The sequence below is a fragment of the Trichinella spiralis genome, assembly GCF_000181795.1.
Source record: "Trichinella spiralis strain ISS 195 chromosome Unknown Scfld4, whole genome shotgun sequence".
NCBI classification, from domain to species: domain Eukaryota; kingdom Metazoa; phylum Nematoda; class Enoplea; order Trichinellida; family Trichinellidae; genus Trichinella; species Trichinella spiralis.
Genome location: NW_003526943.1, coordinates 9589297 through 9614540, shown reverse-complemented (window position 1 = coordinate 9614540; position 25244 = coordinate 9589297). Strand labels below are relative to the sequence as shown.

General features: G+C 30.9%; 4 protein-coding genes and 1 non-coding gene across 5 annotated transcripts; 2 read left to right on the top strand and 3 right to left on the bottom strand.

The window, feature by feature from the left end:
- The first annotated feature begins 493 nt into the window (after positions 1-493).
- Positions 494-565, top strand: Tsp_02450. Its single transcript has one exon. It is a non-coding gene; the product is annotated as a tRNA-Glu (tRNA).
- A 2296-nt stretch (positions 566-2861) lies between these two features.
- Tsp_02451 (neuroguidin) lies at positions 2862-6265 on the top strand. The gene is made up of 8 exons (XM_003378133.1): positions 2862-2916; positions 3900-3979; positions 5081-5218; positions 5265-5349; positions 5409-5485; positions 5517-5622; positions 6037-6143; positions 6200-6265. The coding sequence occupies exons 1-8, from the start codon at positions 2862-2864 to the stop codon at positions 6263-6265; spliced, it is 714 nt and encodes a 237-aa protein (XP_003378181.1).
- A 1594-nt stretch (positions 6266-7859) lies between these two features.
- Positions 7860-9784, bottom strand: Tsp_02452 (putative von Willebrand factor type A domain protein). The gene is made up of 3 exons (XM_003378132.1): positions 9472-9784; positions 8005-9315; positions 7860-7924 (listed from the first exon to the last, which is right to left on the bottom strand). Exons 1-3 carry the CDS (start codon positions 9782-9784, stop codon positions 7860-7862), a joined length of 1689 nt encoding a protein of 562 aa, XP_003378180.1.
- A 7647-nt stretch (positions 9785-17431) lies between these two features.
- Positions 17432-17840, bottom strand: Tsp_02453 (conserved hypothetical protein). Its single transcript, XM_003378131.1, has 2 exons — positions 17575-17840; positions 17432-17519 (listed from the first exon to the last, which is right to left on the bottom strand). Exons 1-2 carry the CDS (start codon positions 17838-17840, stop codon positions 17432-17434), a joined length of 354 nt encoding a protein of 117 aa, XP_003378179.1.
- A 289-nt stretch (positions 17841-18129) lies between these two features.
- Tsp_02454 (conserved hypothetical protein) lies at positions 18130-25104 on the bottom strand. The gene is made up of 26 exons (XM_003378130.1): positions 25097-25104; positions 24867-25049; positions 24674-24795; positions 24497-24624; positions 24329-24436; positions 24093-24242; positions 23802-23902; positions 23660-23742; positions 23356-23561; positions 23204-23289; positions 22980-23130; positions 22778-22909; positions 22460-22669; positions 22268-22372; positions 22114-22200; positions 21918-22047; positions 21624-21766; positions 21388-21544; positions 21188-21258; positions 20811-21106; positions 20600-20725; positions 20435-20531; positions 20284-20374; positions 19950-20119; positions 18726-18771; positions 18130-18245 (listed from the first exon to the last, which is right to left on the bottom strand). The coding sequence occupies exons 1-26, from the start codon at positions 25102-25104 to the stop codon at positions 18130-18132; spliced, it is 3303 nt and encodes a 1100-aa protein (XP_003378178.1).
- Positions 25105-25244: the final 140 nt, after the last annotated feature.

Sequence of the window (25244 nt, the reverse complement as noted above, 5' to 3'; positions counted from 1 at the left end):
ATTAATATTTCTATCAACCACTGACAATATTTATAAATAAATAATCACCACAGAAACCCTTAACAGAATTTCTCAGTATCCGAAGCTTATGATTTTTGAAAAATAAACAAAACAGCAAACTAAGAAACAATACTGCAAACAGAAACCAAACCGTAGAAAACTATAGCAACAGGCTCAAATTAGAAAAACGTGTACAGTAACTTGACTGTCAAGCAGAAATCTAAGAAATTACTATAATGCAAAAGTAAATGATTCAAAAAATTAAAATTTAAAAATAAAAAAAAATAATTATGACAATTTATTGAAGCATATGCATTTAATTTTATTTTGCGTGGTATTACAGCATGTTTATTCAAATAACTGGCTGAAAGGATAATATTTTGAAATTTCAATAGACGTTTCTGAAAAATAATGATGAAAAATGAAAAAGTAAAAACCAAGCTGTCAATAAAATTTTACAATTATATTTAATGTATTAAAAACTTTTCAGCAATCCCATGTGGTCTAGTGGTTAGGATTTGCGGCTCTCACCCGCAAGGCCCGGGTTCGATTCCCGGCATGGGAAAGAACTTTAAAGCCCTTTTTATTCATTGCATTAAGCATTCTAAACAGGCAAGCAATACTTTATCTTGTTGCTGAATGCTTGTTGTTACCGCATATTGGTCGGATCTTACTGTATGGAAAAAAATTAAAATATAATAACGCCGACTCCAGCGTTAAACACTGACAGACATTCTCCTATTCATTTGTCAATTTACAAAATGAAATTATGTGGAAATGTGCAATGAATAATGTCAGGAATGTTTACATTTGGGATTAAATGAAACAAATATTAATTCTGAATCATTTGTGTTGCTGTTATTCATAGACAAATCTTCTGCTTTGAGAAATGATTTTAGAAATAAATCTTTCAAAAATTACAAGCAGGTAAAAAGTAAAAGTAACAAGAATGAAAATAAAAGTAAAATATGCATTTTTAAGCACTTTTGCAAAATATAATTGTCAGTTTTTAATGCTAATGTGAAATTTACTTATGCTTATGCATTGAAACTGATATTTACGCGCTGTTCGTTTGCTGTTCTTGTTTCTATTCGTATTTATTTGTGCTATTGCCCATCTTCCCCCCTACGAAGTTTGTGCATGCATTTGTTCTTTGAATACAGCTTCTCCTGCCATCTAAATCACCATGTCTACAGACTTGTTGCATTTAGAAGACATACGATCTGTAGCAATGGTAGCTGCTGAGACAGGTCTACAACAAACAGGGAGCATCTGCTCTGAAGTAGACTAATCTTCCTTAATGCAGATCGAGATTTTTGCTATTGCGTTTTGATTGGCCGTCTGTTTCAACCATGTTATTGGCTATTTTATGTTAATTTATGATTGGAAAGTTGTTTACTAAATGTTGGCGTAATATAACTATGAACAAGGAAGTAATTATATAAATAAATAATGCAATCATTGGCTATTCTGATTAGATCTGTGATTGGCGGATGGGTTTTACTCTTTTTTTAAAATTATTTTTCTATAGGTTTTTCATTTTTTGCTTCTTATTAAAAGAATTATGTTATCAAATCAAATAATCAAATATCTTGACTTAATGTTTTTTATTCTATTTTTCATACTGTTCATATTAAGTAGGCGTTATATTACATGTTTATTTTAAATGATATATTGTTTGCATTTGTTTGATTTTTTTCAGATTTACGTTTTTCTGAGCTTCAGATATAAGCTTTACATGCGAACAGATGTAATATGAACAGTTTTATTTTATAACAAGAAACAAATGCGAATTATACTATGGTTATATTACGCCATCATTTAGTAAATAACTATTCACCAATCAAGTAGCTGAAACCAATCCGAGTAGGTACCAACTATGTGCAAACCCTTATTTTCCGCTGTTATCAATTAAATGCTAATATAAACAGAAAATTTGATAAAATTACAAAATTATTATCTGTTCGTTGTCAAAAAACAATTTTTACAATGAATTGTTCAGATTTAATGTTTCAACTCCTTTGAATAAATAAATATACACATTTTAAACTTAAATTTATATTTAAATACTATCCCTCTATTGTATAACGTAACACAATACATTTAAAAACAATTCAAAACAGATGATGCTTTTTATAGCTGCTATATCAGTTTATTTATTTAAAAAACGATAAATTTTATTTAAAAAACAACAATTCACTCTTTATAATGCTTAAATTAAATTTTTAATTTTACATTAGAAAAATAAATACAAATAATTTATGAATCAAAAACTCATTGGTGAACGTTTCGTTAAATACAGTGTTGCTAATAAATGAGGTTATAGATTTAAAACATATTAAAATTTCTTTTTTATATCATAAATAATTCCACGGCATGGTACAGGTCCACGTGTTCGGCTTCTGGATCTTCGTTTCTTTGCAGAATGAGAACGACGTCTTTTTTTACGATGCTTCCTTTTCTCTACTTTTTCTTCAAGAAGCGCAACCCTTTCTAAACGCAATGGAGAACGACTGCGGATTAAATGACGACTACTCATTTTATGCCGCTTTTTCATCATCGATTTCTTGCTTCTCTTTTGAAACTCCATATATCTTGGTGTGTCAAATTTCGAGTCAGGGCATAATTCCAACCATCCAACTGGCTGATTGCATGCGGCACAATATGCTAATGAAGAACCTTCAGAAATTGTCAATTTGCTTGAAGAACTGCGAGATCTTGATCGGCTTCTTCTGGTCAGCTCTCCCATGATATATTTTATTTTCTTTCTGTTGCTTCTTGATAAAGAAGATCTTCTACGTCGACGCAGATCATGATACTTACTGCGATGACTTCGTGAAGAGCTTCGAGAACCTTTCGGCATGCTTGCAACGATCAAATTGATTGCATTTGCTTCATTCATTGACAATGCGAACGGTACTTCAAAATTATTTTTTAAACTTTAAAAGTCTTAAAATATTTTCTTAAACTTTAAACTTTAAAATGTAATTGAAAACAATATTTAATAATGCACTAAAAAGACAAATAAATAATGTCAATTATAAAATTAGAATGGATGTTAAAAAGTTCACCTGATTCATCACTTATCATTGCAGTGTTAAATTCGGTGATCGTATTTGCGTCAAAGGGGGTAAAAGTAATTTTTAGTTAAGAAAAAACAATGTGGCATTGAGGAGAAACAAAAGAAGCTTGTACAAACAAAGCCAATCACATTCTTTTTTAAAAGTAGTGCATAATTTGAAAAAAGTTATTAAAAAATTTAATTTTCATATTTTATAAACTTTAATAATTTACATATTTTGCATCTTATTCGTTTTTATTGATAACTACATATTTCAATGAAATTCTTTTCTAATAAAAATTGTTCATTTTTATAAAAAAGATTCAATTCAATAATAAAATGAAGCTAATAAATCATATTAGAAATAACGTGTCTCGAAAAAAAGCAGTGAATTTGAATTAATTTTAATAGGTTTTTGAGCACTAAAATCACTGATTCGTGATAAAAATGTGATGATACATTCAGTCATGCTGAACCATGAATATATTAACTGTAAAAAACATTATTTTGATTCTGATTACTGTTTTTGGTTTTATACTTAATTGTTAGAAACTCTGTTTATTGTTCTTGGAGTTACTGTCGCTTTATCACAGAAAGTTGTGCCATGGCAACTGCTGCGTCACCTGCCCTGCCCCAAGTATAAAGATGTCAGCTCACTCAATGAATTCAGCATAGAAATGCGGCGAGTCTTTTGATGCTGTTGATGTTGTATTATTGCTGTGTGATAGGATAGGGTCGTGTATGTAAGTAGATAAAGATGGGTATGAGTGTACTTAGATAAGCATATTTACACCTTAGACTTGAGCTATTATTTTATAAAAACTGTTTTCAATTGCAGCAAAAGTTCGAGTTTCTGCGAATAGCTCTGTACATTCCACTAAAGTTGAACGTCGACTGATCTTGACTGTTGGTGTTGAGGTTTGCTGAGTTTGATCTGTATTATCACGTAAATCGAGACAACAGATGTAAGATCAAATAACACAAACACAGTTGCTTGAGAAAGGAGTCAAAGAAGTACAACAAACAAAGTGACGGAACTGAGTTTATTAAAAACACAAGGTATATTTGCAAACGCACACACAGACACACTTTTATATCCATATATATCCATTCGTTACTACAGTATATTGAATATCAAGTTTCAAATGAATTGTTCTTTTCATCAACAGTTGGCAATATGATTTAGCATCAACAAATGGAAATGTGTCGTTTATCTTAGCGCATCGTAGTTGTAAATAAAAAACAATTTTTCTAAAAAAACGAATTCATTTACTTTAACTTAATTTTCATTACCCATTAAAAGGTTTTTCTTTCAAATAAGCATATCGCCAAATTATTGTAAACATAACTTGATTTTCTCATTGCATTACTGTACTAATGATTTTGGTTGTATTTAGAATCTACCTGAATGGACTAATCGTCAGATATTCCATTTAGAACGACAACGAACTTCAATAAATGTTGCAACTAATGATTCATACTAAATAGGGAGATCGCGAAATTAGAATTTGGTTTTGAAAAGCTGATAAAGTATTGTCGGGTATTTCAAGGTGAGGTTCGTAGTGTGACATTTTTAAAAGAAAATATAGCGAAGTTAAAGGTGGATATTGATATGTAAAAGCCCAGTTAAATTTGTTATAGCTGAGAATAACTAAGATGTTTGGAACCAAAAATTTTGAAAGTTTTTTTGGATACATTTAATGAAATTATTTTTGATTTTTTCTGCTTTGTTTGATTACTAAAAAATACTCTTTAATTGTTCATATATAAGAACTCTTCTGATTGCTTTTTTTACATGTTTACAGGTGAAAAAGATGTCTGATCTATTAGTGGATCGCAAGAAGTTGAATGAATTATATGATAATATTATTGCGAACACATCTTTATTGCAAGAATTTCTGCATAAATGCAATGATTTTGTTTTGGAAATGGTTTACAGGGAAAAGGTACACCATACGTTTTATTTGGTTTAAAACCGATTTTATAGTTTCAGTTACGTTAAATAAAAATTATTTTAAGGGAATAAGTTTAATGGAAATGAAGTTTCATCTACTTTTGAGTTATGTCATTCAGCTTAACTACATCTTATTGAAGAAGCTTGATGGACATACAATTGAAGGAGATGCAGTGGTTGATCGATTAGTTGAAATACGCACAGTAATAAAGGGTTGGATATGTTTATTTTCTCATCTATAAATTTAAGGTAATAGAAAGAACGCGTCCAATTGAAGAAAAGATGAACTATCAAATTGAAAAGCTGTTGAAATCAGTGAGCTCTAAAACAGTTGGTAATTAAACGCTGCATCTAATATTCGAATTTCATTATTCACGAATTTCACTTATCTAGGTGATGTTGACCCTCTTGGTTTTAAAGCTCAGCCAGAAGCAATGGACGATCAAGTAACGCTTTATTTGTGTGATCAGGTGAATATTATTTTTTGTTTTCAAATTTCAGATTGAAAGTGAAGATTCTGATGAATTGGAAACGCAAGATAAGTGCAAGAAACAGGCGAACGAAGTTCAGAAATATGTTCCTCCAAAATTAATGGCTGTTCCGTATGGTAATTATTAATTTACTTTAGTGTGAATTTAAAATGCTTAGTTATTTTTAAAGAAAAATGGAACTTGTTTCAACTTAATATTAATTCTATACAATATATAAGTTGTACATATACTTCAAATATTTTTTGCAGATCCAACATAATATAAAAAATATTTTTAGTAACAAAAATGGCAACTAAACGCGAGTGTACTATAATTTTTATGGTGTTTTCTTATTTATTTTTCTTGTTTATCACTTGGCATTTGCTGATTTTTTAAATCGTTTTTCACATGATGTTCATTACATTATTCAATAATTTTCTTTTTATTACTTAGTTGCGAATATATTTTTCTCGCGTTTCAATTTTTCTTTGAAAATGCTGTCAATAAATTTATAATTGATAAATTTAACCTTTCACGGGTTGTTGCTTTAGTTGAACCAAAGGATAGATACGCGGAACGTATTCGTAGGCGTGTCACTCATTCGAGCATGATTGAAGATCTTAAACAACAGTACTCTCAAGGACCTGAAGAAATTATCGTAAGTGAAAGGCGTATGTTTCGCTGTATAACTTGAATAATTTACTTTTGTTCTAGGATCACGTGAGTTATATGCGACGACAAGAAAGAAACGAACAGAAGAGGCGCACAGAGTATGCATAATTATTAGCGGTCGCTATCGAAATACGTCAGTACTATTTTTCGTAAATTTAGATATGAAGAAGAGTATATGGTTAGATTAAATGATCCAAAAAAGAAACGTCGAAATCGGATGGATTTTCAAGCTGGCTTTAGCAGCTTATTTGATTTTGCTCCTGATTTTGCTCAGCCTGTTACTTCTAAAGTATGTGTTTTTTAAAATTATTCTTAAACCTTTTTATTTAATAGTTTTAAGCATTGTTAAAGCATATCTTTATTTGTTAGGCAGTTATGTGTATGTTAATATTTTTTTCATTTATTTTGTATCTAAATACCAATTGTCAAAATTGTGATTAGAAAGCATTTTTTAATTATTCTTTATACTTTTCGTGTGTATTGGATTTTTTATTTTAGAAGGGAAAAATGCGGAAAAGTGGAAAAAAGTACAAGCATAAAAAAAGTAAAAAAATTTCAAAATGATTAAATGGTGAAATTAGCAGGAATGATGTTTGCATTACATTTTATTTCTTTGAAAACAGAATGAAATAATGAATTGATTTAACGTTTTTTCATATCTGTATTGAAATTGGTATATATTCCTCGACCGTTTCATAAATGTTAATAAAGTTTGAAAACCCTATTTCAGTTTTGTTTTTGTTCCATACTAAAAATGGCAGTTGTAAATATTATAAAGGTATCATTAAAATTGCGTCGTGCTTTTCATTTCTTAAGCAGCTTTATTTTATTGTTTTTGATACGACTGCAATTATCAATATGGCTAAGCGGAAGTGTTGAACAAGAAAGAATTTTGCATTTCAAATCCATCCGTTCATAAAATGGTTTTATCAGTGAATTGTTAAATATGCATTTGCGATTTTTAAGAAACTATGTAATGAATAATTGGGAAGATCAGCATAACCTTTTACGTCTGAATGCACAGCAGTTATCTATATTTCTATATATTAAATGTAAGTAATGCTATATGTGTGTCATGTACAGCATTTCTCTTTGTAATTTTCTTGTGATATTGCATGCATTATCTATTTTACTTGATGAAATATAACCCGCAGATTGATCTGTGCTCATCCAGAGTCTGGATAGGAAGGAAGGGTAGTGCAGCGTAGGGAACGTAACATCATGACAACAATTGTAATCGTAACTTAAAGCAGTAAATTCGAGGAAGAGATAATTTTTGCTAATTTTACTTTAAATAAGCTAAATGACGAATAGTTGAATTTCCAACTTGAAGTAGCCAAGTAATTGAAGAAGAAAAATAAATTATTAGTATATTGCATTACTCATACTGCTGTTATTTTAAACGAATTTTCACTCATTTTTATCTTCTAAATTAGTTAATTTTCATAATTTTGTCAAATTTCTTGCAACAAGTAAACTAAAGCTGTGCCACTTGCAGTTGCAAATTATATGATTTGTGTAATGCAAACTTAATTAGTGAATTGTGAAATATGCATAAAGATGCAGAATCAAATTGATTCGATAACAAAATAAATTAATAAAATTTATTTGTGAAGCAAAATAAATAAGTATACATATATTTTTCTTTTGAAATTAATATATACAGTTAATCTAATCTAACAAATTACTGTTAATAACATCTTTATAATTCTTCCAAATCTTCCATTATCGCTGAATAGCCTGGATGAATAGTGGAGGAAATGCTTTCTACAAATAAAGAATATGATTAGGCACATTATTTTCTATCCTATTAATTTGTAATATTTGATGATTTTCCAATTACTTACCATTAGTTTGTTCTTTGTTGTCTTTTTCTACGGGCTGTTCTGTCTTTCTCATTTTGCTCAGCTTCTGACGTTTCCGTATTCCATATACCGTCATTGCCAGCAGAAAAGCGACACCAACAGGGGCAAAAATAAAAATGAATATCCAGAAGTTTGGCTCTTTATTTTTTTGGTCATTGTAAATGTCAGTCAAATTCAAAGCTCCTGATGAATTGTTTGGTACAGTTCTTGTAAAAGTGTCTTCTGTTCGATTTTCAAATTTCAGTGAGCTATTTTTCATCTTTTCATTAATTAGATTAGATGTTGATGTATTATTTTCCAATATATTGTTGTCCAATTCAATGCTTGAAGACTCTGACTCTACTTCGTCACTGTCATTTAAATTTTCGTCCACTAAAGGAGTGTCCATATCTGACTCATGCGACAATGTAGAAGCAGATTCATCCAGTGTATCTTCATTAAACGGATAAAAATCGGTTCTATCATTTGAATATCCACTTGCAACAATTTGTTCATCATCTTCATCGTTGTCTATATCATCTGAATTTTCGCTTAAATCTAATTCATTTGTAGATTCTGAACTTGGCTCTGCATTCGAAATATTTTCAGTGGGAGTTAAATCAGTTTCATTAAGCTGATGGAAATTGGTTTCATTAGTTGTAACATCAAAGTTTTCGTTCAAATCTAATTCCAGTACTGTAGAATTCAAACTTTGCTCTGCATTGGTAGTAGTTTCGTAGGGATGACTTGTCAAATCAGTTTCATTGAACTGTTGCATAGTGGAAATGCTATTTAAATATTCATCTGTAATAATTGTACCATTTTCTTCATTCGGTGATGAAACGTTTGAAACATCATTTGTCGTGATCGTTGTCGTCGTTGGTGTTGTAGTTGAAATTGTAATCATTGTATTACCAATTGAGAACATTTTCATAAGCAACAAATTTAAAAATGTTTTCATATTGGCAAATTCATCCAGAATAAAAAACAGTGTGGGATCACTAGCTACATTCTTTTGAAGAAAATGATGCTGTTGAGTCGATTTTTTATATGTTGCACGGTTATAAGTACGAGTAGATACTACGAAGATGTGATGACCGGCATTTTTCATAATTTGTGCCCAATAATGAGGGAGATCGTCTTCAACAAACGTGGTACCGTATGTGAATAAGATAACAAAATGTCTTCTTGTCGGTCTACCGCCATTAATGTCTTCTGATTCGAAGACATTTGTCTTGCATACCCTCAGTGCATCACTGATGTTAACCAACCAATGTGACTGTTTTATTTTAATAATTTGGTTGGAAAAATTTTCTGAAACACAACACTAATTAATTTCACATCTACCTCTCAAGTTAAATTAAAAAAAATAATTAAAAAAAAGTTAAAAGCATAAAGAGCATTTTCAAAAGAAAGAAAACATAACAAAATTAGCAATGGAATATTATTAAACAAAAATAATGCGCTCACTGATGTCTTTTATGTAGTCAAGATTGTAAACCACATTAGCCGGCAAATATTGTTGGTCAGATTTCATCGAATACTGTATAACGGCGAGTCGAACGTTGTACTTATCTTCAGAAAATACTTTGGCCAGACTTATTATCGCATTCTTTTCTTTCTCGAACATTTTCTCTGAAATAACTTTGCTACTGTCGAAGATTAATGCCACGTCAGCAGAGAATGGATCTCTTTCGGCCTGGATTCCGTTTCCATCATAACTACAGGCAACTGAATAAAACAGTGCCATTAAAACAATGAAACTTTTCTGAAGCTTCTCCATGTTCCACAACAATGCTAAATATGAAAATGAAAATATTAACGTTCATCACATCACATCACAGCAGCTACTCTAATATGCTCACCGTTCTGTCGAGGAGCAAAATCAGGAATGAGTAATTTATTTTTGTCAGTGCCTTTTATAGGTGATTTTCACTTTAAAATGTTTTTTAATTTAGAGCGTATTCATTTTAAACTTCCATTGTTTAAATAAGTAAACTTTAAAGTAAGTTAACTGTCAGTGTTAACTAACTTTAAAGTTAACTGTTAAGTTAATTCAATTAATAGATCAATACGAAATGGTATTACAAAATTTTCTTATTTGTAATGAAATATTTTCATTTTCAACAAGAAGAAAGAACAGTTTCATTTATTCTGCGCATCACTCGCAAAAATTAATGCAATTTTCATTACGTAATAAATGAGCATTTACAGAAAGATGACTTTTATAAAATTGTATCCACATAAATTATTGTCGGCAATGTTACAAATTTTTTTCATCCCACGCCATACTTAAAAAAGTTTTATATAAACGTAACACTATACTAGAAGGATTTTTTTTGTAATCTACAGTTGTTTAATGGTATTTTCAAGTTTCTGTAATAAATATGCCCAAAGTGAGTTGTTTTTACAAAAGGAATGATGCAGATAAATAAAGATTTGTTGAAAACACAATAAACTGATTCCTGAGATAAGTTTTCTTTCAAGTTATATTATTGTGTAAGTTCAGTGTTAATGAGATCAGTGCTGATCAGTTGTTTCCAGTGAAAGTAATTTAAAAGGCATTTGACGTGTATTATGTTTTAAAATATTGATAGCCATTTGTTCAGTTAAAACAGTTCAGCTCAGTTGAATCCAACATTTTTTAACTCCCATTTGCAGTTATTTAAAAAAAGTAGATAATAAAATGTGAATATTACTTGCTAAGGAAACATACAAAAGCTGTATATAATTTTATTTGAAAGCATAAAAGTACAGTAAAAATCAGTACCTTTTGACACCAGCGCACTATTTTTAGAGCTGCATTTATTATACATTATTTCCTGTTTTCTTCCTTCAAAAAATTCTTTCTGATTAGACATTTTTATTGAACAGGATGTTAACGGAATTTTGATTTGCCATAAAGTATTTAATACACTTTAAGAACATTCATTTATACTTTTCACGTTTCTTCTTCTACTGCACATTTACATTTTTACAGTTAATTTTTCAAAAATAAGTTTTAGTAAGCATGCGAATCAATTCATAATATTATTAGTTTTGGAAATTTCTGAATCTAACGGAAAATCTTTTGATCAGTTTATTGTAATTCATATGCCAAAAATTCTGAATGGTAAAAGTTTACGCACAAATAAAACACGAAAGCCTATTAAAATATCCAACCTCTGATTTTATGAAAAAATAGCCAAATCAGATTAAAAAATGAAAAGTTTTGAAATATTCTCGTGAATAATCTTCAGAGCAGTCTGCAGCTTCATTTGTAAAGTGATGAATTTTCTTTCAGTACCTGGAATAGTTTTAGTAACATTCAGAGCAGCTTAAAATTCACAATACCTTTTTTTGACATTTCAGAACGCATAGTGAGCATTTCATAAACTTCTGATCAAAAGGGCATTCTTGAAAGAAATCTTTGCATTCTGAAGGGCATTTACTTCTTTTGGATCTGAAATCATGCATCGCAGCATGAATACAAAATGATTATACTGTGCGTAATCTTTCTGTATAGTATGTAGACGACAGAAATGGGTCTGTATTCAACGTAGAGAACCCGAGTGTCATTAATAACACGGTAGACCCGGAAGTGACGTAATAGGGGATTTTTGGGGGCGTGGTTGCTTGCGAGATAGTGGTGGCTTGCCGTTGTTAGTAGTTTGCCTTTAGCGTGTTTTGCTTTTCTTGGTGTGTTATTCTTTTATTTCTTGTCTGATTATCCCCAGCTCAGTGTTATTTTCTTGAGTAAACTGTTTGACACTCAATCGAGTTTTTAAATAACAGTTGTCGCCTTATAAGTCGGATTGTCTAACACATTGGACACTCCCGGCCTTGCAATAACAACTCAGACATACAGTCCACTAACATCGGAGACGAGTGACTTGTTGTTTCGCTCGTTACATAGTATATAAATCCTGAAATACTCATTTTCATTTTTTATCAGTGCATGTTTAATTTAAGATGAATAAAAGTTAGCGTATTCATATGTATATATAACAAAGATCTTCGCTTGAATTTTTATAATTTTTAATTTCAGTTACTAAATTTAAATTTAAATTTAAATCTTGCTTTTTAATCCTGTTTTTCTATGATCTCATAAAAAATGATTTTATGAATTGTGCATAATTTGCTCATATTTTAAGTTAGTTATGCATCTCTTTGCTTTCTCCCTTGTTTTTTCTATCCAACTTTCCACACTTTCTATCAAATTATAATTATTTCTTAAATTTCAAATATCAGAAATGAACAAAACTTGAGCACAGAATGTCAAAAAAATAAAAGCAAAAGAAGATTAATTTCCATAGGATAGCAATAGTTTTATAAAGTTAAAAAATCAAGTCAAAAGAGAAACAGAGACTGAAGTATGGTTTTATATATGTATACATGATAAAAGAAGCTGCACAAAGAATTATGAAGAAGAAATACTAAAAAAATAATAAAAATAGCTAAAAGATAAAAAGCTAAAAATTGTTTTCAACAAGTTGAATCAGTAAGCTGTTCTGTTAACTTTATTTTTTCAACACTGTCCATGGAGATACCTTTTCCTTAAGTGTATCTTTACTTTTCTTGGCCTTGGCTTTTTTCTATGACAAAACATTGTAGAAATTAATAATTTCAATCAGAATATTTATTCATAGTTTGCAACACTGAATTGAATATTTATAAAAATGCATTTTATTTGAGCTTACTTTGAAAAGAAATTAGCCAGAAACCAAGACAGCTGAAAATAACAAGCAGAAAACAAAATTCTTTATTGTAAGGAATGTAATAAATTTGAATGAGGGAATCATATCCACACATATATGTACTTATTTATTTACATTTATATTTATGTGATCTTTTGTTTTCTACGCTATTTACATCTGAAGTCCTCCAACGCATTTATTATGCAATTTATTCACATTATATTTTGACATGACCATTCAGTTTACTTTGAATATGTTGCAGACCAAGTCCGCACATAGGCTATGTGTACACAGGCGGTGTGCAGACTCTGCTTGCAGCGAATATGAACAATATCTGATGAATGTTGGAATCTCAATATTTACTCGTAAATGGCCAAATATGAATATATAATATATTATATATTATGTAAGTAAGCCATATTAATTCCTAATATTTACTGGTATCCATTCATTTACATCTACATTCTTCATTTATTTTTCAATAAAATATTTTAGAAACCAATGTCTATTCTTTGAAATATTTCAATTTGAAAATAAAATGAAATGCACAAATCAGTTTTTTACAAAACAATTTCAGTAATGTTAAAATTTTATTTTCATTTTTTATTTCGCTTACTGTATTGACACTGCAGTTGTGTATGATGCTAAACTTATTTTGATCAATAAGCAGTAAGATGAAGCTGAAGTAAATATCTGTAAATGACTAAGCCCAACACAGGTTTACCTCAAAGCTTAAATTTTACGAATAGAATTTCAGATGCATATGTTTTCATTCATGAAAAGTTTTCATGAATTATGCAATTATTGACAGTACAGAAGTGACAAAGTGTGTATTTGCAAGAAATAATAAACCATGTTAAGCAAACAACAAAATAGATATTTAATCAAAGTATCCATTTAGAGATATGTCAAATTATTTGTAAGATTATTTGATGTTTCCGGTGCTCTGCAGTGCTATTTGTAAAGTGATGAGTTTTGTTTCAGTAACTGAAATAGTTTCATTAATATGTAAAGAGATATAGCAATTGTCATCACCTTTTTTTGACATTTCAATAAGCATAATTCGTGCATTTTGGGGCTTTTATCAATGAATTTTAGACATTCTGAAGGGCATTTTAAAGATGCAGCAAAAAGTAATTCATCAAATTTTCCTGGATTCTGAAAGCATGTATTGCATCATTAATACATAATGATCGAATTTTATTGTGGATTATTATTATATCATTATCTACAAAACTGTTTTATTTGAAATATATATAATTAAACACTGCATAAGTTTTTGAATTTTATTTGAATGTTGAAATGCTCATTTTTCAAATTCAGAGTGCTTTATTGCTCCTTTCTTAGATTAACTGAATACATACTATTTAATTTAAAATGCATAAAAATGAGCATATACAGAGTTTTGTTTGAACTTTTTTTGATAATTTAGGAAATTATGATTACTAAATGTGAATTGAAAATTTACTCATTATTCAATCTTGTCTCTTTATGATTTAATCTGCAATACTATACATAATAAGCGTATATTCAATTCTGAAAATACATACGTTTGCTTCATCTTTTCTATGTTTTATCCAGCTTTCTACATCTTGTATCTAAATTACATTTATCCTTTAAGAATCATATATCACCAACGTATAAAAACTGAACAAAAAATACAGGAATATTTAAGAAGAAAAAGAAAAATAATCGAGTTATGGAAACATTAATGTCATAAATCTGAAATATTAACAAAGATATAAGAGGTTCAGAATACTTTTATACATATTTAGAAAGAAGAATTATGGAAAAATTTCTGTGAAGAAAAAATACAAATAAAAACCGTAAACCTTCTGTCTAGAACGAATTGCATAAATTAAGTATTAGATTAATTTTATTTTTTAAACAATACTTCTGTTGGTACCTTTTGTTTAAGTGCGTCTTCACTGTCGACTGCATTGCTATCTTTCTAGGAAAGAAAGTTGAATGAAAAATACTAATCAAGCGATTTATTCATAAGTGGACTAATAATACTCTACGTTTCTGTCTGATATGCTATATTTTTGTAAAAAAAGCTGCTTTCAAGAGAAGTCGTACAAATGATGCACATATTACTTATTATTGCTATGAGTTCACTATAAAGTTTAAAAGTTGAAACTATTGTTAAAAAGTTACCGTAAATTCAAAACTTAGAAGAATGCACAAATGATTTGAAAATTAGTTATTATACTGAATATTTAACGATTATGCGAAATTATTAGAAATAATTTTATTTTTAAAGGTTCAGTGTAAAAGCAATGATTAAAAAGTAATGATTATAAATATAACATTAAAAATTCATATGACATCAACAAAATAATTATACACATGTTCACCGTGTTTAGATTTATAAAAATGTATTTCATTTTGTATGTATTTCTTACTTTTCTAAAAATCTGACCAGAAACCAAGATAGCAGAAAATAACACGCACAATACGAAATTCTTCATTTTAAGAAATATACTAAATCTAAATGCAGGTATCATATATATACTGTTTAATCCAACTACAAGTGGCAATTGCGTTTCGCTAACAGTTCAAAAACAACGGCGCGGAACTAGGCTTTATTCGGAAAAATCACACAAAACAATCACAGGCCAACGCACACGCACAACATCAGATCTCACACATGTTCAAACACGCACGCACGTGAGTATCACATTACAACCGCTAATCACCAGTTACGGTAGCTGCTACAGATGGTCAGGCTCAACCGGAGGGAGTTTTCAATATATACATATTCATTTATTTATCAATTTGCTTTCTATGTTATTTGCATCTGAAGCCCATTTATTATGCATTTTATCCAGATTGTATTTTTACGTGATCAATCAGTTTACTTTGAATGAAAAATTAAATAGATTATGCTGCACTGATCAGTTGAAAAACAAAAGAAACGCGTATTTATAATGTTAAAATGAAGCTTAGCATGCTAAGAAAAACTGCCGCATTTGTTGATAAACATTACTTGTTAGCCGATAGAATCATTTTATCACTAAATTCTTCTTTTTATTTTTATGCATATTTGTGTATACATGCAGTATTTATCAATGTATGTTTGCATTTCTTGTTGCTATAATGTGATACTGATGTTGATTAGTTAACCCTCATTCGAGCAGTAGATTTTACACTTTAATCCGGGCACGTGTCTACATATGTAGACACGAGAGGTTTCGTCATGTTTAGTCCCTGTACATGATGTTAAAATGATTATTTTTTCAAGAACTAATAATAATTCCACAAACAGATTATTTATTTTATTCAATGCAAGCGCTACACGATATTTTAGTGATTTTATGGCTGCTACATATATATTTTTTTACATGAATGGCATCGGTTTCACGTTGATTTTCGACCTTCCTTCGACGTCCTTGCTCTCGGCGTTTTGATGGATCTTGTCGTTTTATAACTGATATCTGTAACATTTATGATTTTGGGGCAGTCTGTAGTGGATGAAGGCATCTTTAGTTTGTGCATAGATTTTTAATTTCCATACCTCATTTTGATGTGTTGTTTGACCAGCTGTGCTGTGCTATCAGTTATAAAATGATAAGATCCATCAAAATGCCGAGAGCAAGGACGTCGAAAATCAACGTGAAACCGCTGCTATTCACGTAAAAAAAATATATACGTAGCAGCCATAAAATCACTAAAATATCGTGTAGCGCTTGCATTGAATAAAATAAATAATCTATTTGTGGAATTATCATTAGTTCTTGAAAAAATAATCATTCTAACATCATGTACAGGGAGTAAACACGAAGAAACTTCTAGTGTCTACATATGTAGACAGGTGTCGGGATTAAGGTGTAAAATTTGCTGCCCGGATGAGGGTTAAAAATGTCTTTGCAAGTACAAGAGAAAAGCTGTTTCAGTAAATACTTGTCAACAAGATGAACAATTTAAAAATGTAAAAGTGTATATATATTACTAATATTGCAAAGTAACAGCTCAGCAAGATGCAAAAACAATATCGGGATTTTGTAAAGGAGCATTAGTAATTCATCATGTCACTTAATTTAATACCTCTCAAATGGATAAATTATAAACGTAAAAATTATCAAACCATTTAAGATTGGATCCAATTAAATGCCATGTGTAGCAACCATTTTTGCAATATCTGCACCCAGAGTTATCATTAATAATTCATTTATTCTTTTACTGTTGTTATTTTATGAATTTTAATTTATTTATAATTTTCAGTTCAACGCATATTATTTTATAGCGTCAATGCACTTTTCGTGCTTGATGTTTTAAACAAAAACAGACAAATTTCTTCAAATTATTGGTCATGCAGTAAAACGCGCAAAAAGATTGCATTTTAGCTATGATCATTTTATTTAAAGCTTGATTGAAACTAGTTTGATTTATAACAGAATGTGTGCCATGGAGAACGTTAGCCAAAGTGACAGTTGATTTTTTCAACCTTGGATTGGCTTGTTGTATTTAAAAGCAGCTCAAAAAGCGCACTTCCATGTTTCACATTTGATCAATCATAAGATGAATAAATAAATAAATAATAAACACAGAAACAATGAATAAACATAAACGAATAAATAAGAAACTAATGACAAAGCAATTTTGATATTTATAAACGTGAACTGATTTCCATTCTGAATTGTATTATTCAGGAACATTTTTTCAGTGCAACAATTTTAAATTTTTGTTTAAACTCCTCTGAACAAAATGAACCAAAATTTTCAAAATTGAATAGATTAATAGAAAGAAATAAATCACTGTAAATCGAAAAAGTTGAAGGCTGTCGTTAGCTCTCTCAGCAGCGTGTTGTCCGATGTGACGAAAAACGTTTGCATTAATCTCCTGAAAGTTTAAAGCTAATTCATCTATTATTCATGTAGTTTGAACTTTAAAAAACACAACACATTTTTGAAAAATGGAATCAGGGTTTTTCTGTGATCCATCTGCTTTAACCTGAGATGCCAGCTCTGTCGTTTTCCCGTCGGCTGAAGACTGACCAGGATCTGTTGTTGCCTTTCCTGCATTGACGGCGCTGCTGTATGCTGGAGGAGCTGGATTTGGAAAATTTGATTGCCCCACTGGCGGCGGATAAGTCGGTGGCTGATATGCTGGCATTACCGGAGGATAAGCATATGGAGCCATCATGGGCATCGTCGGTTGCATTGCGGTGGTTGCTGCATCTTACAAAAAGCAGCAAATTAGTAAATCATTGGCGTTTAAAGTATTCTGGGATGTATACATTATACATGCTGTAAAACACATCGCAAGCGAGAAAGTTTAAACAATTCGATGCATTATTCCAATTACAATGATACATATAATGGAAATGCCGTTTCGTGAAATGTGAGTTGAATTTATCAAAACAGAAAACCATTTTTCAAAATTAATTTTAAGAGATCATTTTGCTTAAAACACGCGTTACTTGTTACAGTATTGGTGTTAACATTGACATTCACTGTTTGTTTTGTTTTGTTTCTTCTTCTGCATTTTCTACGGCATATGCAAACACAACAACAAATTCCAATGAGGACACACAATGAACATGCTGAACCAATGGACACGGGAACTCTGAATTAAATTAAATTAACTAAATAACTTTCTGACAAAAGAAAATGACAATAACATTATTGTGACACAGAATTGTTCAAAATACAATATAAAAAAATTTAATAAACTTTGGAGCAGAAAGTGAAGCAGTATCAAATACTTTGCAATGACTGATTTGATAATGCATAATGTTAACTTCATATTGACTTTGCAAAAGCAATTATTGTTCATGCATACATTTGTGTAAGTTTTATTGTACACTAAGGGCATATTGAATTATTTTTAAAATTATATATAAAAATCTGTCAAACAAGTTTTCTGAAAAAACTTTCATTAAATGTTCGACAAAACGAATAACAACCCTACACGTTTGAATAATATAATACGGTTTAAAAATGAAATAAATTTGGTTAGCATTTCAAAACTTGATAAAAAAAAGATGATTGTTCTTTTACTTACTGCATGCAAAATAAAATTGTACATTAAATTAATAAAACTCACGTGATCGATGCAGATGCTTTCCTCTTTGGCGACTCTGTTGTGTTTTCTGCAAAACTAAATTTCTGAAACAAAAGTTTGTTATCACTATCACTGCTTTATATACATATATATTTGTATTATTTTATTTTGCTCGTTAATTAAAAGATGTACATGCAATTATTTAGCTAGACTAAATTTGTATATATTCAATTTAACGTAAAAGACAAAACAAGCAAACATTTCTTACCTCGATTACAGAAAACAGAACCAAAGCAGTGATTAAGAAAACATTCAAGCAGATGTAACTGTTCATGGCAATTTGCTTTTCACTTTTGATGCTTAATGAAAATCGAAAGAAATATCGAATTAATTCTGCAATGATAAGCAATGCAAATGAATTTATTCCTTGCTCTTGTGCACAGTGCAACAGTTGAGTAATAAATTTTCATTGCTGCAGAGGAAACTAAATGAATTAATGAATAAATAACAAAAGCGCAATGAATAACTTGTATCCTAAATTTTGCATTACTGTTAACAATAAATAGCAATGAACAGTTGAAAAGTCTTCAATAAAATTCTCTTTTATCATTTTAAAGCCATGAAAAATATTGAAAAAAAAACCAGTAAAGCAATGCAAAGATTTTATTTAAATTTATTGTAGCCCAAAAAATTTTATTTGTCAATTTCAATGACAAGTAAAAATCAAACGATATCATAATATTAGTAATAATCACATCGAAAATTGAAATTCAAGATATTTTACTTATAATAAAACGCAGCCAATGCATCTTATTTTCTTTTTATTACTGTGCATAGTTCTTCTATACTGTAATAACAACATAAATTAAGGCAATGACTGTTTGCAGTTTTCAAATTGATCGTCGATCTATTGGAGTGAAGAAATCGATGATATTGGTGAAAGTTTAACAAATAATTTTTCTAATAAGCAAATTAATAATCGTTTCGCTTCATTGTTGTTTTCACTGGACCGTCAAGGCAAGATTTTAGAAATGCAAAAAAACATAATGTCGCTTACTGAAAAGACAATGAAATGAAGCGAACCTGGAAGATCAGAACGTGATGATAAAGCGAAAAAAAACTGCCAATGTCGATGATGAATTTAAACAACAAACAAGCAAACAAAAAATTTATTCAGTAGTAGGCAAAGGCGGAAGTGGCTAAAACAAAAAAGATATTGACATCTGTGAATAAATCAGTAATAAATAAATAAATAAATAATAATACTTTTTCTCGTCGAGGACCACTGATAATGCTTGGCAGTCGCTGAGGAGATAAAGGCGAAAAAGTGACACTGGAAGCATTGAAATCTGGAATTTCAATTTGACCACTATCTCGTCTGGGTGGCAGAGGCGGTGGAACTGCAGCATGATCGTCAATTCGATCATTCGTCAATACTGAAATTTAAATTCACAAATAAATAAGCAAATTAAGACAAAAAGTAACAACAGAGTTGTTATTTAATAAAAAAAATTAAGCATTTTATTATACGTACAAATTTCATCCGAATCCGAGTGAACAAGCGAATGGGAAGCGGAGATGGACAACTTTTCAACAGAACTGGTCAGTCGATTGATCGACGAGTTCGACTGCTGCTTGAAACTACCTTTGGAAAAGCTCGAATCTGGACGGGGTGGACGCAAAGTGGTCAGCTGAAACAATTACAAAAAATTTCACTGGATGTTATTTAAATTTCTGCACAAAAAATCCACCTTCTCTGTTAGAACAATCGTCGATCCTGCACAACTCATTTCAGCACTTTGCGTAGAGCCCATGGAACTGTTCGAATGTCGTTTTTGGTGAATTTCTCTGACAATTATGAAAAATGATTAATAATCATCAATTTAAGAAAAAGATACACTCGGGAAAAGGTGTACTTTTCCGTGCTGTGTGCCGCTTTCCGCCGAATAGCCGCCTCTTTGCTATTTATCCTTCTTGGCACTGTTGCGCCGCTCAGTGTAGTCATCACACCAGTACGAAGCAACCACGGTGCCGATGTCGACCTGAAATACATATTTTACCCAAGTTACTTTTTCTCAGTTGGAAATGAAATAAATAATTTTAATAATATTATCTATCAATTCTCACGCTTGCCATTCTCGAACCGAGTTCGACTTTCTGCTTGCAATGGACGACGAAAATGGATACCGACCGTCGTTGGACGTGGCGGATCCGTCGATCAAATTTTGCTTGTACACAAGCACGTTGGATTTCGGTATTTCCAAAGAGCTATTTTCGGGCAACAAGCTCGCCTGTTTGCCGTAATGCTGTTCCACGTGACTTTTGTACTCTTTGAAGCAGTCGATCAGCAAATGATGAAATTCGCGTTGATCACTGGAACAAAATTTCGCATGAAGAAAAATTCCTTTCTCAAGCAGAGGAACCTGAATATCAAATAACATTTTAAAATCAAAGCAAGACATGTTTTCTTTTTAATTATCCAGTTCAACATCACTACAACTAACCTGCGAAGCTATTTGTTCTTTCAGCAGTTCCAACACTTCCAAATTTTTTCGACTCCCTTTTGACATAAATTCTTCAGTAAAAAATACCTATTCAAAATTATACTTGAAATTCATTAATGCAAAAGAAAAATAACGAAAATCAATCTAGTCCAGTAGATTTCAGGAATGGCAATTGGATACTTTTTCATAATTTTTGATACCACCCATCACAGCCGGCTGTAGCATGCCTTGCAATTTGGCAGCCAACGGTTTAAGAGCACGTTCCGAGTAACGTTCCACTTCTTCGATTAATTTCTCCAAATCAGAAATGGTGGCCTTCATCGAGTCGACAGCAACTTCCAATGGACTAAGTTCAACCTGAAAAATAAATTTCCATATTAGCCTGATATATATGTATATACAATAAGAAAATTTTCAACAAAATCCCCCCGTTCACCTGGCTCTCTGAGGAGACTAAAAACCACCGTAAAATACCAGGAAACCGACAACTAGTGACCAATATTGTCTTTTCCAACCACATCAAACCGAACTCATTCTCTTGTTCATCAGCAACGGGCCATTCTTTGGACAATGTGCAGTCTTTTTTTGAAATACGACGAGAAAAATAAAACTTCTGAACATCGTTGCATTTGTAATACCTGTGCAATAAAAAATAAAAATCAAAGCCCAAATATCGACAGAAATAATATATATATATATATAAGCGCCTCAAAATTATACCATAAAATACGACTATCCTTCACCGGCGTAGGAATTGTCTTGATCTGATCGTCGTAAATTGGATCCACCTTGTTGATCAGCAAGTACTGACCATTCGACCTTTTGATCTCTTCACCCGGCGGTTGTAAAGTTTGCAACAGCTTAAAAATCATTTTAAAAAAACGATGCATTATTATTATTATAACAAAGCGATCAATTTGAAATACAGTTGCGTTTGGATACTGGGCTTGAATTCTACCAGTAAAATCTGCCAATCGTTCGTAACCATCGCCTCGATAAATGAACGTCGTATTCTACAAATAAATAACATCTGATTGTTGTTATGAAATAATTAATAATTAATCAATCATCAAAATATACCTGCAAAAAAATTGGAAAACCTAAACCACAAAAAAGAACACGAAAATATTCTGGTTCTGCCCGCTGATGTTTCAAAATATTTCTGTACATTTTTGACATTTTTTCCTGGCACAATAAATAAAATCAAACAATTCACAATATAATAAATGGAAAATTTAAATAAATATTAAGAAAGAAGAAAAAAGTACACACCAGCAAGTTGGCAAGTTTGTCGTATTCGTATGTACGATGTTCATATTCGTGCTGCAACTCTTGGCAAACGACGATTGCTTTTTCCCAAAGTTCTCCTCGATCAAACAAATCGATCATTTTTAAAAATAATTTTTCCTTCAACTCTCTCTGCGAAACGCAGTCTGGAAATAAACTATGAGCAAGCAATGCATGAACTGAACTGTCACACCACTGAAATAAACAAAAGAAAATTTCAATTTTAATGCATTGAAAAAAAAGCATTAACAAATATTAATTTTCAAAACAGAAATCAAAAAAATATATATATGTACAGCATACTTTCAAACATTCGGCATGCAATGCCATCGTCAGACCTGCTTCTACAAAATTATCTCGCTGCATATGCAACTCGTACAGCTTGTACAAATAGCGAATGTACAATTCAGTATGACCAATTTCATAATAGAAATTCTAAATATTGTACAAATCAGTGGTGAAAAATAGATGAACAAAAAATAAATTCCCCTACCAACAAGCTTACAGTACAACTCATACAGTTGTTCACATTGTTGTGATACAGTCGAACATTCCTAAATTCCAAAAGCCTGAACATCAAATGTTCCACAGTTTTTGTGAATCGTATTCCTTCGTCACGCAACGCTTCCGTATGACTGGAACACAGCTGCATCATTCTGCATCAGCATAAAATAAACCAAATACAAAACTGCAACAACCGTATATTACAATTTTCAATTCAACATTTACATTTTAACAAATGTATCGACGTATTTCGCATCACCATAATCATTTTCTACCAATGAGTCAAGTTTCTTTATGAATTCAGTTTCAAACTGTAAACTTTCACATTTTCATCATTGAATTATCATAATAATAATAATAATAAAAATACAACTCACTTCCATTACAGAACTGTTGTATGAAAAATTTCCCAAAAGTGGCGTCGAAGTAGTGGCTGAATTATTATTTGCGCGCAAATAAAATTCCGTAACCATCATGTCGAAAAATATTGGAATGGTCAACTTGCGCACTTCTTCTACTGGAATAAGCGTCACCTCGAGTACAAAGCCAACCAGCGACGGGATGAATTGATTTTTCTCCAGCACTAAAAAAAACAAAAATGGAACGTTTCATGATATATTTTCAAATTACAAACGTAAATATAGAACATAATATAATAATTTGACAAGTAAAAAAAACAACTGTAGAATATTAACTTACAATTCATGCTGAACCACATGGATCGGACCAACTCTCTGGCACATGTAAGGCGCATGTCCCTAAACCTGGAAAAAGAAAACAACAATTAAGTAAAAATATTTAAAATAACAACAGTAAGAAAAACCTTTCCAAAATAGCTTTTCGCTTTTTTACGTTGTATTGTTCCAGTTGTAGCAATTTCTGCGTGATGAATGTTACGACTGTTTGAAAAAAACTATTACAAACCTGCAAATAAATTAAAAATAATAATTTCTTACTGTAAAAGTATACGAAATTTCATTTTCGAATGATTTACTTGAAATTCAAATTTTTCATGAAGAAATCTCGCCTTCACGGTCGACGCAGCGTAGCACAAAATTTTCAACATGATGCTATTTTGGACGAAAATCATTTGAAACCAATCGGACGAAAAAACTGGCCGTCTGATCAAATCTTTGAACAGCATCAGTAGTTCAGTTAAAAAATCCATCAGATCTGTGCGGGTGGCAAATTCAGCGATGTAGCAACGATACGTACAAGCGTCGAGTTCTTCCAAAATCGCCAACAGCAACGCAACGTATTGTCCCTTGAAAGCAAAAATAAATAAATAAATAAATAAATGAAATAAACATCCGCCAAATATTAATAATAATAATAATAAAATATATTAACTAAAATCAAATTTTCACCGGCTTCGATCAATCGGACAACAACTTGAACAACTTGCCTCAAAATTGTGCGCATTATAAAAAGAAGCGTAGAACTGTGAGCACCGGAGGTCTTCAATGTACAAATAAACCAATAAATAAATAATACACTTTAAATAATAAATAAAAATACCGAATGCTTGTCAAATAGCACGTTCATTATTTCTGTTAAAATTTGCGCACACAATTCCAACTCTTCGTTATCATCAATTTGATTTCGAACGCTTTCCAAAATTACCGGCAACAAAACTGCCCTTGGTTCTGAATACATGGAATACAATACAATATGCTTAACGCATAAGTGCAAAACTATCGCAATGGGCACCTGATTTTTTGATCAACTCTGAATGAACCAAATCTTGAAGGCACATTAATTTTTGCTTCGTCAATCTATCCCGTGGTACATTTTTGAGAAAATTTGCCATCATTGCTCTGAGTAAAGATGAAAAAAAAATTTTTTTTAAGATAATTATACAGAAATTCGACTCATCTGATGAAATTACGCCAACTCGCGGGCATCGAAAACTGCCAACACATCCACAACAATATGTGGAATGTATTTCAAAGCGGCTCCTTGGCAAAGAAGACTCCAGTCGGTCTGATAAAGCATCAAAGTGGTCAACGAGATGAACAAGCTGCATATCAATTCATGGAAACGCTCTTTTCCAGCATTTGAACCTTTCAGTCTAGAAAAACCAAAGCAAACGGATCAAATACAAAAAAAAGCACATACATTATCATTATTATTATTATTATTACTGGACATATAGATTTCTTGATCGGACAATAAATTTCATCAAATATTCCAAAGATTTCAACGTTTTCAACAACTTATTGCTGCATTCTTCCACTTTATCAATGTAATCTTTGAAAATTGGAAT